The 12,884-nt window shown below is 39.4% G+C and overlaps 1 protein-coding gene across 3 annotated transcripts in view; it reads right to left on the bottom strand.

Annotated features, from left to right (window-relative positions):
* Positions 1-12,884, bottom strand: part of LOC131226660 (transcription initiation factor TFIID subunit 2) — a 108,551-nt gene that overhangs the window by 26,140 nt on the left and 69,527 nt on the right. For all 3 annotated transcript variants that reach the window (XR_009161960.1, XM_058222274.1, XM_058222273.1), the window contains exons 15-16: positions 8,720-8,845; positions 8,571-8,627 (exon numbers count right to left, since the gene is read on the bottom strand). Coding sequence is in view for 2 of the 3 variants with exons in the window: in XM_058222274.1 (XP_058078257.1) it covers positions 8,571-8,627; positions 8,720-8,845 (183 nt within the window). In the remaining variant the exon portion in view is untranslated. The remainder of the gene's footprint in view (positions 1-8,570; positions 8,628-8,719; positions 8,846-12,884) is intronic.

The following is a 12,884-nucleotide window of genomic DNA, read 5'->3' as shown; positions in this document are numbered from 1 at the left end:
CTGTACAGATCATGTGACCCCTAAGGCCAAAATATACATGGGCCCTAATTTCCAGATTGATCTAACCATCGGTTGGGCCACCTTAATCAGATCTAATTGTCGATATCAATTTATATATTTGATTCTAAGTTGATGATCGGATGTGTCAAATCTGATCCCCACCATTCATATAAATTTTGGGATAAATCTATACTGCTATCCAAAATAGTGGATGGATCTAATCATCTGTTGGGTCACAATGATCATAAGAATGATTGTCGTTAATATGATATTCGAAGAAATATGGATCTTAGATGGTTCAGAACTGGACAATTCATTGGCCATTCCTTAAATCGATCAAGAGGAAGTCGATGGACGGTTTGGATCTGATCCAAAGAAGCAAATAACCTGTGTATCTAAGAATAAAGGAAAAACCCAAACTTGTGAAATCAGATCGTCATAAACCGAGCTTAATAAGAGTATATCGATCAATCAATGGGACAATTTCGATCGATCGAAATGAACAAAAAGTGTCCAGAGAGTTAATTCGAATTAATTTCGATCGATCGTATTAGGCTTCAATTGATGGGATCATTGGTCAATCTCGATCGATCGACAATCTACTGAAATATTCCGTTTGATTTGGAAAGTTGATAATTTAATTATGCAATGTAAAGTACTAATGACTCTCGATCATCCTAAATGTTGGAATGATCAGATTAGTTTGGTTTAGTCAAGCGGGCCCCACATTGAAGGGTAACCACCCACAAGCTATACATTAAGGGCGAAAGAAAAGGAATTCAAGTCCGGTGGTGATATTTCCCTATGAATTGTAGATGGGGACATGATAAACCAAAAGTTGGTTGATCATACGAGTTGCTTATTTGGTTGTGCTATGTATTTAGGAGATTATTCGTTGATTGAATTTGGGGTAACATCTCGAAGTTCACATCACCCAAGCACAGGTGAGTGATCCCAATATGTTTCCTCTCCGTTATAATTAAAGTACTTGCTTGATTGTTGTGTTGAGTGTATCCACTTGTATTGATTACTTTACTGAAATTTGTTCAAGTTAAAATTATATTATTGAAAATGCTGACGCATTGTGAAAATGATGCATCGATCATTCTCATATCATCATATCATGCATAGCGCTCCCACGCTAATTCCTAGGGAAACACCTTGGAAGATATGTCGGCACCTAAGGTACCAGGTGACCTAGGGGACCATCCCTAGATGACCACAATGCATGGAAGCCTACCCCAAGAGGGGAGATGCGGGTTGATGGAATCAAAGTCAAGCAAGTGGACGGATCTACCCACTTGATACATTCACAACGCATTGTATAACATCCATGCATTTATTATTTTAATTACAACACGCATGAACCATGATGGGTTTAATCACTAGGCCTGGCCGGGTGACGTTGTATTGATGGAAAATCCATACAGATATTATCGAAGGTGAAATAGCTACTCAGTTTTCAAAACAAGAGGTTGAACTAGTGGATGATCCACAAGGGAAATGACCATATCTTGAAGAAGATGAATTGAATGCACTGAATCAGTAGCTCGTTGGAATGGAACTGATGTTATATTACTTGGATATGCTTTGAATATTATTTTAGTTGAGAAACTTATACTTGGGAATGTTTTGCAGTAATTGGTTGACTAACAATTTAATAAAGCCCCAAATGGGTGGGTTGTAGTATAGTGATCAGTACTTTGTGAAAATTAAAGACATATGGGCTAAATGTTTGTGAATTCTTCTAATGGTTGATGTATGTGAATAGCGGATAGAATGAAAACTTACAATGCATATGATTCTTTTCCTCTAGTCAAACGAAGTAACTCATTGATTTAAGTACATTCAGTGCACAAGTCATGGACCGTAACTCGGGTCTGAGGGTGCACACTCTGTATCCGAATTGTGGGACGTGACAATGGACATCTATTCAAGGGTTATCGCTTATGCATTCTCAAAGGATCGTTGCGAGAAAAGATCCTATTTGAGCTACACGGAGGACTGAATGGACACTTTAGAAGAGAACATTGGCCATGGTAGAGAACTCATATTATTGGCTTGTATGAATTGTGACGTTGAACGGGTCGTAGCATGATATCAACGGCAACTCATCACTACTTTATGAGTAGGACCCAACTGAAAAACATATGCACGCTAGCACACAATGGATTGGGACTCGTATTGTGTGTGATACTGATTTCCCACCCCATTCAATAAGGGTATTGCTTCAAATAAGGCTACTATTTCCTGTTGGGTCTGGCAACCCCGTCTTGGTACTCGATCAAACTATCAATCATGCCATGTCTCCAAAGGTCATGTGCAAAACAACGGCCTTTATACATTGCTTCCTATTCCAGTCGTACCATGGGTGAAGATTTTTATGGACTTCATTTAGAGTCTTCCTAAGACTCATAAGGGAGCAGCTTCGATTTTATTTTATTTTATTGTGGTGGACCATGTTTCGAAGCTGGCTTACTTCATTCCATAAAAAAGGATGATGGACGCTATGCATATCGCCAACATATTTTTCATAGAAATTGTGTGACTTCACGAGGTTTCTAACCATGATTCGAAGTTTGTGGGTCACTTCTAATGTACTTTATGGAAGCAGTTGGAGACTAAGCTGCAATTCTCTGATGCTTATCATCGTCAAACAAGACAACCAAACCTAAGAACAAGAGCCTTGATAACTTCTTGAGGAGTATCGTAGACAATAACATATCTCAATGGAACTTATCTCTACCCCATGCAGAATTTGCATATAACAGCTCAGTAAATCGTATCACTAGAAAATCCCCATTAGAAATTGTAAATGGGAGACGTCAATATCATGTACTTGACTTAGTACCATTATCTTACCAGTACAAGCTCAAGTGAGTGAAGATGTTGATGCTTTCACCAAGCACATGCAAGAACTGCAAACTCAAATGACGAACAAAATTAGAGAAAGTAACACTTTTGACTCGGTTATGGTTTATCTCAAATAAAGATTTCTGAGGGAATCTTACAATAAGCTCAGCTCAGGTCAAAAAAGATTTGTCCATGCCGAGTCAAAAGGAAGCTGGGAGTAAATGCCTATGAGATTGAGTTGCCAGATGACTTGATATCTCACCGACTTGGCGGTTTTGTTCGAGTACCATGGTAAGGTGTTTGGTATGCAAGATGAAGGCATTATTGATATTAAATAAATAGTTCCCAAAAAAAGGAAGAAGTTGAATAAGTGTCGTGAATGAAGACTATTAACACCTGGCGGGGCCAATACATCAATACTTGGTAAAATAGAAGAACAAATCCTATACTAAATGTACATAGATCACGGGCGACGAATTGAAAAGAATTGATCCAAACTTATACGATTTGTATGAAGCATCCAACTTGTCAAACTCGAATTCTTTCCAACCCGGAAGGAATGATGTAGGCCCACGGCCCACAATAAGGCCCCAACATGTGCTGATTTTTTTATTGTTTATTTATAGATTTAAGGGCCTAAATCAAGGATTGCAATTTACTATGTTTGGAATATATGGGGGTTGATTTAAAGATGTGAATGAAACTATAAGGGAGATGTGATTGAAGGTATGGGGCTGATTTAGAGAAATTATTAGGATTGCTTTTTTGTTTATGATATTAGGGTGTCCCCTGTGGATGCACGCGACCAACCGTAAACCACATGCATCGGGTAATCCTAGGGAGGGGAATCGAACTCACGTAAGTGGGGAACACATTAGGATTGCTTTTTATATTTGTTTTTACCATTATTAGCCTTTTACCATCTCAAGTAGATTAGAATGGTTTTAAGTCAACTATGATTGATTTGAAATCTCTTAGTTGAGAGAATTCTCACTAGAGATTCACTTAAGAGTCTGTAAGAAGACTGGTATCAATAAAATCATTTCTCCTGCTCGGCTCAAATATTCTTGTGAGTGTAATTCTTGTCCACTTCTTTGCGATTCAGGTGTCGATATTTCATTAATTTAATAACTAAGTTGTACCACACAGTGACCATCAAGGAAGTGGGTCTCTATGATATCTTATTCTACTTGCATCTCTGGTCAAACCCCATAGTTCTACACCGGTCGAGGTTTAGTTCTACACCGGTCGAGGTTGGGCCAATCTATGGCTAGGACTAGGAGTTGTTTGGATACTAGTAGAAACCATATAAAGCTATTTGCCGTTGTAAATTTTTTTTTTTTTTTTTTTTTTTTTCTGATAGAAATCTGGCATATTTGAAAGAATTTGAGATATTGTTCCTAATTATCTATTATTAAGCCATGCAACACTGTTTTACCATCAAAATTACGCCAAAATCAATCAAGTCATCATAATCCAGGTGAAGGGTTATCTAGGCTCTTGTCTATTGTCGAAAACATTCGATGCAATTAACAAAAGCCACCCCATACACATGCAACCCCACATACATACACAGATCCCTCATCAAGTTCACAAGGAAATGTTAAGAAACACTTGATCCACGATTGCATGTGGACCTTTCACCAAGATCATTCCCACTCTACTAAGGCATAAGTCTAAAAGGCGCAAGTAAAGTCAACAGAGGGTGTACATCATAAGTTTTTATTTGATGTACATCATAAGAAACCAACTTCATGATGTAGGGAACACCATCATTTTCATAAAGATACAGGCCGTTATCAGATGACTGGGTACCATTGGAAAACTTTGAATTACCACTCCACAAATCCAAGATCACAAATGTCACCAAGAAGCATGCTGGTTATAACAAAATTACAGTTGAAGTATATGGCTGCAATACACACTACAAAATGAGTGTTTTGTGAAAAGGTGTCTGAAGAAACAGTCGTAGTGGAGGGTGTTTGTATAAAGGGTGAGCAGAAGGGCGGTGCGCGAGTAAAATGGATGCGTGTTCAGATCAATGTGTAGCAGAGGATGAAACCACCGGGCAGCAGGGGCTGAGAAGGGGAAAGAGTAGAACCAGGCAGTCTTTCGAAAGCATAAATGTGGGCAGGTCAGGACAAGATGCGAATGACGGAGAGTATGTGAAACATCACGCATGGCCAGGAAATCAAGAGACAAACAATGTTACATCAGAAGCAAAAGGCTGTTCAGAATTGGCCACGGACAGCAACTAACATCCAAGTCAGCAACTATTTCATCAGGTCTTTGTCTAGATCTGTAAAGCAAGAGTGCCAAAGGCTCTCCCATGGAGACTACAAGACGAAGATCTGAGCCCACAGTGGCGAGCAGTACCAAACAGGGCAGAAATGGAAAGACATCAGGATGCTCCGGTATTGGAGAATAAGCAGTTATGAAGGGAATCAGCATAGTGGTCTACAACAGGGTTGCAGGTGGAAATACAGATTAGAGGACTGTTCAGTAAGCCAGTGAATCAGATGATGGAGCACATGTGAGCCAAGGAGTGATAACCAAGAAATTCTTCCTTGGGGTGATAGAAAATTGAGGTCACTGCACCAGGTGGTAACTTTTGGTTGTTTACCGGATAATTTATGCGATCGTGTGGAATGCCCAAGGACTCAGCAATGTTCTTACTGTCAGGCATTAGAATATTTTATGCTTCATAAGGATTTTGTTGAAGTTAGCCCTAACTATGTGTGGTGTCACAGCAGTGCTTATCTTTGAAAGTTCAATTCAAGAATAGTGAAGTGAAAGCTACAGTGTCGGCGGTCTATGCAAAATGTGACAGAATTGAAAGAAGAGAACTATGAGAAGAGCATCATTGTTTGGGTAGTTGTGTGACAGGACCATGGGTGGAATGTGGTGATTTTATTCAGCAGAGAAAATTGGTGGTAAGGATCCGGATAATAGTGCCATGAATGAATTTCAGGATGGGGTCTAATCGATGCTAGATATGTGGGGTGTGCATGCACTTAGTGCAACAATTAGACAGGCAAGTAATATATGGTCCAGGTTGAATCAAGCTTTAATGAATACGGAGTGGATCCATTGTTTCCCTTTGTTTAAAAGTATTGCACCTCACATATATTATCGAAAGATCTCCAATATTATCTTTATCTCCAGCTCAGCGATACCGATAACACTGGTAGCGTTACCGATAACGCTGGTAGCGTTACTGATAACGCTGGTAGCATCAGAAATTCCAGGTATTAGAAATGTATTGCTAAGTATTGCCAATGTATCAATAGAGCTACTGTAATCGTCAATATTTTCAACTATGTAAATTCTAGGTGTTGCTTGCATTGCCAGTGCATCAATATCGCCAATGTATTGCCAATATTTTCGACTATGTAAATTCTAGGTAATGCTTGTATCATAAGTGCATTGACGATATTTCAATAATATTGCCAACGTATTAACATCAAATTTTTGTTTATTTAAAAAAAAATTATTTCAATTTTTTTTCATGGGCACATGAGTGTATGTAGTGTTCAATTTGTCATTGATAAACATGAGAGATATTGAGACCACAATCTTTCATTTTCTTTCCAATTGTTGATGATTTCTTGGTGAAATATCACGTGTTGTTGATATTTTGCAATATCAATGGATGTTTGGATGGAAGGTTGGATGGTTAAATACGCTGGAGGGGATGGTTGGATGGATTTTGTACAACAATACATGCTTTCAAGGCCCCATTAAATGGAAACTTGTTATGTATGCAATCTTTTTACATTTTTCTTTTTTAATATATATTTCTAAATATGCAAATGTGTACATTTTAGCATCTCCTGAAGTTTCGCTAAAAATTCCACCATTTTTCCTATGTTCCCCCGCATTTCCGGTTATCAGCGATATTATCGGCGATATCGATATTGTTTCCGTATCCCTAGACAATGAAACTTATAAAATGATACCAATACTTCGAACACTGGTTATTACAACCAAACAGGAAATGCTACAATTGAATGGTGCAATGGTGTTTCAATCAGGCTCAAAGATGCAGCAAGTCATTAGTAGTGAGGCGATGCTGTCAGACAGGGTGGATAGGCAAATCTGGGAGCATTCGTCATCAACAGATTTCTCAGTAAACTCAGGATGAAATCTGATACCTAGCAAATAAAGCAGAAAAGACCAGGCAGTTGGGATATGGCACAGCAAACTCTGAACCAAAATATCAATCTTCATTTGGAAACTAATACATAATGCCAATCCAATTGACAGTTTAATTCAAAGAGCAGAATGTGCTTCATTTCTTGATGTATTCGCAACCAATGCAGTGAAAATGCAAACCCAGCAGAGGAAACCAACAGCTACGGAAAGGTCAGCAAGGAAGCAGATACTACAGCAAGGGAGAACAGTGATGTTTGCATTCAGCAGGTCTCCAAGATGGTTATGGGACTGCAACAGCAGCTGGTCTTACAGGTTTACATATATCAGTGGCAAGGAGACAGATGCAGGGTCACCCAATTGCACAAAGCTTGGTTACAGCAGCAACAGTGTACCCACGTGACAGGCAAGAGGATATAGTGCTAGCTGAATACCCAATTTGGAACACAATTGCAGGAGCAGTCTGTCTCTGCTGGTAATGTTAATGTAGCAGAAAATTTAGATTCTTCAATGACCCAGCATACAAGGAATGGGGGCTACAGCTCCAGTTCAATAAGGTAGAGTCACCAAGCCATGGACCAGCGATTGGTACGAAGCTTAACCTCTGGAACGACTCAACAACCTGCTGGAACTGGTATCCAGAAAGAGAGGAACCAGAGTGGAGTTAGGGAGTCTTTGACAGCCAACAGCAGCACCACAGAATGAAAAAGCTGCAGTGGAGGTGGATCGCTTTTCTATTCCTTTTTTTACTTTGATCACGAGAATTATAATGATCTGTACGGACCACTCTACCAAGGTCTTTCAAGTACCTGTATGTTGAAAATCAGTCCCAATCCAAAGGTTATAACAATGGATTAGGTTGGTGAAGAAACCCTCCCAGTTGAAGGAGCTGAACGGTTCCCCAGTCTGCTTTTTTATGTTTTATTTTAGTTAGGTAGAAGCACAAGTAGGTTTGAAGGGAAGAGGATGAACCCAACCCTGAAAATCCAGAATGTTCAGTGACTGCAAGAGATAGGAGGAATGATGCATGCAAGGTATGAAATTTTATTTTATTTTATTTTATTTTATTTTTTTTAAGGTATGAAATATGAATGGTCATATTGGGAAAATCTCACTTTATCATCGATCAGCATTAGTGGTAGCTTGACTAGATTGAAGAATGCTATAGGGGAACAAAGGGAAAAACACAGTGGTGAAGGTGAAGGTGAAGGTGAAGGTGTATGTAGGGATCGCCAAGGAAAATGACATTTGCATTCAATCACTACTATGGTACTGTAACAAACACAGTGGTGGAAGCTAAAGTTCTAAGTGGTGTGCTACAAGTAATAGCAGTGGTTTCATGAATGTTGAACTTGATAGTGAATCAAAAGTCCTCGTGGATAGTTTGCAAAATAATTTGACACTTGTGTGTAACATGTGTCATTGGTGGCTTGATTTAGAGGAAAATCTGTGCAGGATGATTTACAGGGTGTGTCATACAGGGTTTGTAAAATGTCACCTTGTTAAAAGTTCATAAATTAAAAAAATAAAAAATAAAATAAAATCAGCTTAAACGATAGGAATACCTCAGAAGCTGTATGTGCCAATGCCAAAGCAGCTTCAATTCTGACTCTCCAAAATGCCTAAACAGCAGAAGAAAAATGTAGAAACAGATTCATGTTCACAGAATGAACTGAAATAAATTGCTGGTGTACTCTTGACGAACAACAAATACCTTTGAGTCAGTGAGGAAATTATTTAGGGCATTAACAACTGAAAATGAATGATGCGGTAAAGTCTCTAGTATTGCAATTGCCTGTGCCTGAGCAACAACATCCTTGTCCTTCTCTAATTGATTTATCTGATACAAAAAAGTACAATGTGTCGGAAACATGTCAATATAAGATAAGTGGAAGATATGATCTTTTGCTAGCAGCAAACAAAACTAAATCCAATCAGAAAGTACAACACAGATCTAACAAACATCAAATACATGCAGAGCCTACATGGAAACAGGTTTCAAGTAAGCATTCAAGTATTCGTAGCCAAAACCTAATAATGAAAATCACACTAATATAAGGTACATGGTTCATGAAACTACCACAGATACGATCACCGTCATACAGAGACAGTACATCAAGGTTACAAAAAGTAGAAGAGGTGCAGCTTTATTATAGGAGTAAGGAGCAGAAGAACTTGTTTCATAGTAGGTGCTGACAAGGAGAAAGTAAATAAATAGCGAGCAAGTGAAGCCAGGTATTAGGGAAAACAAAAACATAGGCATAGTAGCAGAAAGCTTACATCACAGAATGACGACGAATCCAAGTTCGTGAAGAACTTCAATAGAACTTTCACAGAGTTGAGCTAAAGATTCTGGGAGAAATTTTCAGAGTCGTGATAACGGAAGAAAATCTCATCAAGCATCCAAAAGGGAAGGATAAAGATGCTGAAGTTGTTATCAGACAAAAGAGAATGGCTGATTGTGATTCTGGTTCATTCAATGATAAAGGAAAAATGATGAGCTCAATCACTGGCTTTCGCTGGACCCTTTCAATCAGAGATGGTAAATCCACCTAAGGAAGATGGTGACATGGCAATTGTATTCATTGATGAGAGGCAGGTAGAAGAGGTCTACTGATTACGTCCAAAGTGGCACACCTGGAAATGCATATCAATTCTCTCACAAGACATGGAAGCTTTAAAGAAGGTGCAATGATGACACTGGCTATCCCAATTCTCCTTGTGCACACTCATCATGAGTTGGGTGCATCTTGAGACAAAATGGAGGTAATAAAAAATTATCAGGGAGAAGACATAAAGGAGTTGAGGAACATTTCGATCAAGGGAGGATTTCACTGACTGTGGTGGAAGGAGGTAGCTAAATTGACATCTGCAATGGATCTTTCGAATGGGATCCAAACCCATATATGTATATTCAATGGGAATGAAGACCATGAGGAAGCAGAGGTCCATCAAGAGGTAAAGCACCAGCGGAAGGATTCAGAGTACAGTAAGTTGGAGAAAACAATATGAAATCTGTCACAGAAAATTCGAGAGACGGAAATAATCATGAGGAGAATGCGGTAATAGAACAGTGTACACTTGGCGGCTCACATTCCATGGTCAAAGGGGCTCTAAAATTGTGGAAACTTATAAAGGCACCACTCTAGTCAACAATAGTAAAGGCAAAGGCAACCAAACTGAGACATCGGATTTGGAATCCTTGGTAAATTACAATTTTAAAGGTAATGTAAAGGGGGGGGGGGGGGGAGGTTTCCAAATGAAGATCCTACCTTGGAATATGAGGGAGATCAGTAGAACCTGAATGTGACTCATAGCCTGCAACTTTGTGAGAAAAAGGAAGATAGATATTGTTTACACCTGTTTTTTGCACACTTACATGGGCCAATGCGATGCTGCCACGTGAAGGCACTACGTGCTTAATAATGGTGAAATCCTACTCATGACCTCCATCATTATTTACACCTGATCTGGCGCGGCCAGATCAAATGATCTGGAAGATGCCACGTGGCAGTTGTGCCATGTGTGGTGTAGCTCAACTTTAAGGGGAGTTAGAGACGTGCATATGAGAGCATTAAATGCTAGAATTCTATTGAAATTACTCTCTGCAGAAAATAAGAGCCTCTCTCTCTCTCTCTCTCTCTCTCTCTCTCTCTCTCTCTCTCAGCATTAAATGCCAAATCATACCAAAGCATATCTCTGTTTAAGTTTAAAATGCTAGAATCTTGCCAAAAGAAATTCTCTACCAATGCTAAAGCCAAGTGATGTAAGGACCACAACAAATATTCAATGTGGAAGTCCAGAGATGAGAGGAGTTCAGTCGACGCGTGATCCGAAGAAGCAAGAATATATCTCTTGTACATGTGGTCATGTGCGATAGGTTACTCTGACATCGAAGAATTAAGGAGATTTCCAAAGCCAATCGCCCAAATCCTTCACGATGCTGAGGACTACACAAAGCCACCACCTCCCATAAGCCTATATATAAACAGCACTCCACGAAGAGCTTCAAGCCACATGCCATTACAATCAAACCTAGCTTTATTTATCCGTCCACCATAGAAATTTATCTTTTTACTTTATTTTAGTTTATTCCCCCATCGCTGCTCATAACATGGGACCTCTGTTTTAATTCTTAGTTTATCTTTCCACTCTTCATCTACGGCATCCTGTTAAATCGCAAGAAAGATCCCTCAATTTCAAACAAAAGGCTACGTGGCTTTCCTGCTACGTGCTAGGTGATTCTGCCGGCCATCTCACCATGGGGCCTGGTTCTAACCGAGCAACGAACAAATCATCAAAGATCCACCCCCCCTATCGGTCATCGTGCCACAAGGCTCGATTTTCGATCGAGCAGCGAACAAACGACCATCCCGCACATCATGGCTCCCCCCGCTACAAAGCTCAATCCACAATTAGGCAACAAAAGGATCGTCATCCCCAAGTTGATCGTGAGTGCCAAAATTGTAAAAAGAAAAGTCCTGAAGTTACAAGGCAAAAAGAATCCATCAAAGAGGACTAGCCCCTACCCTTTCGCAAATTGCATGATTGCTGATCACAACAGGTGGCTGAGTCGATAACTGGATTTTCGAATCCAGTCCCATGCATATGTTTCGAGACGAAGGTCACCAGCATTCGATCAAACATTGAGTTGAGTACAATTCTAGCATGCACACGCATCACAATCGCACATGAAATCTAAATACAGGCCCTTGCTCGCATGTGTGGCCTCACGTTTGATTGAATTCAAATAGATACTCGTCTACAAGAAATTTAAATCCAAAGTGCATTAGGCGGTTGGATTAGAGAGATATAGGAAAGATAGAAAGAATAAGTGGTTTTTTATGTGTTTTCCTTTCGAGAATGCAGCTAAAATATCATAATTTTCTCAAACAGTTAGAGTGTCCATGATCATAGTGTGTAGCTTAAGGTGGTGCAATGTATCGGTTCCATAGGAAACATCATTTTCTGAAAGGAAGATCAAGGTATAGAGCAAGGATGTTTCTGGCAATCTGGATGAGAGAAAGGCTTCAAGCCATTGACCAAACCTCCTCAACTGACTCGAAAGAATACTCTAGTAGGATGTCAGAGCCGAATCGCCTTCGAATAACGGACGTACCGGGGTATGGTAAATTGTGTTGACTCAGAGAGGCATCATGGCATCCTAAAGCAACATCTTTTTGGCTTATGTTACCTCAAAGAGGCATCATGGCGTTATAAAGTGAGGTCCACCTAGTTAGAAAGAGGGATAGGTCTCATTTTACAATCATGTTTAATGAAAGCATCAAAAAGAAGAAATTCTATCTCATCTCTTTGAGTAAATGGTTTGATCATTGAAGACAATGGTGACATCAAAGAGGTGGTGGGTTCAGGGTTTTAAATAGCTATGCTATGTTGCGTGTAGCTTATGATACGTAGCATAGCTTAGCCTTAACGCTACGTAGCTCATGAAAATAGCTTAAGTTGCGTGAAGCCTACACAACATGATTAATTTGCATATGCTATGTGCTACTTAGCTCACATTACAAGTCACAACGTTACATTAGTTTCGTTGCTCTTTCTTTACCTTTATACTTGATCATTTTGCCCTTTCCTATTACTCCAGGTTGCATTTGATTGCACCAAATATCATGAAATTTTGTTAAATTTCATTATTAATCAGTCTAATTTGGTGCGAAATGCCATGATATTGGTGCAACCAAGTGCAACATTTATTAAAAGTCTATAAGTAGCATGTAGCTTATGTTACACACTATGAAACCTACACCTCACACCTCATAGGGGTGAATGCTACACTACACGCTCTTCACTATTTAAGACATTGGGTGTGCTATTTTCATGACCTTCATTCAAAAAGATACGATGGTCAAGCTACCCAT

Source organism: Magnolia sinica, chromosome 15, assembly GCF_029962835.1.
Source record: "Magnolia sinica isolate HGM2019 chromosome 15, MsV1, whole genome shotgun sequence".
Classification (NCBI taxonomy): domain Eukaryota; kingdom Viridiplantae; phylum Streptophyta; class Magnoliopsida; order Magnoliales; family Magnoliaceae; genus Magnolia; species Magnolia sinica.
The sequence above is the reverse complement of the archived record's forward strand: the minus strand, read 5'-3'. Positions and strand labels throughout refer to the sequence as shown.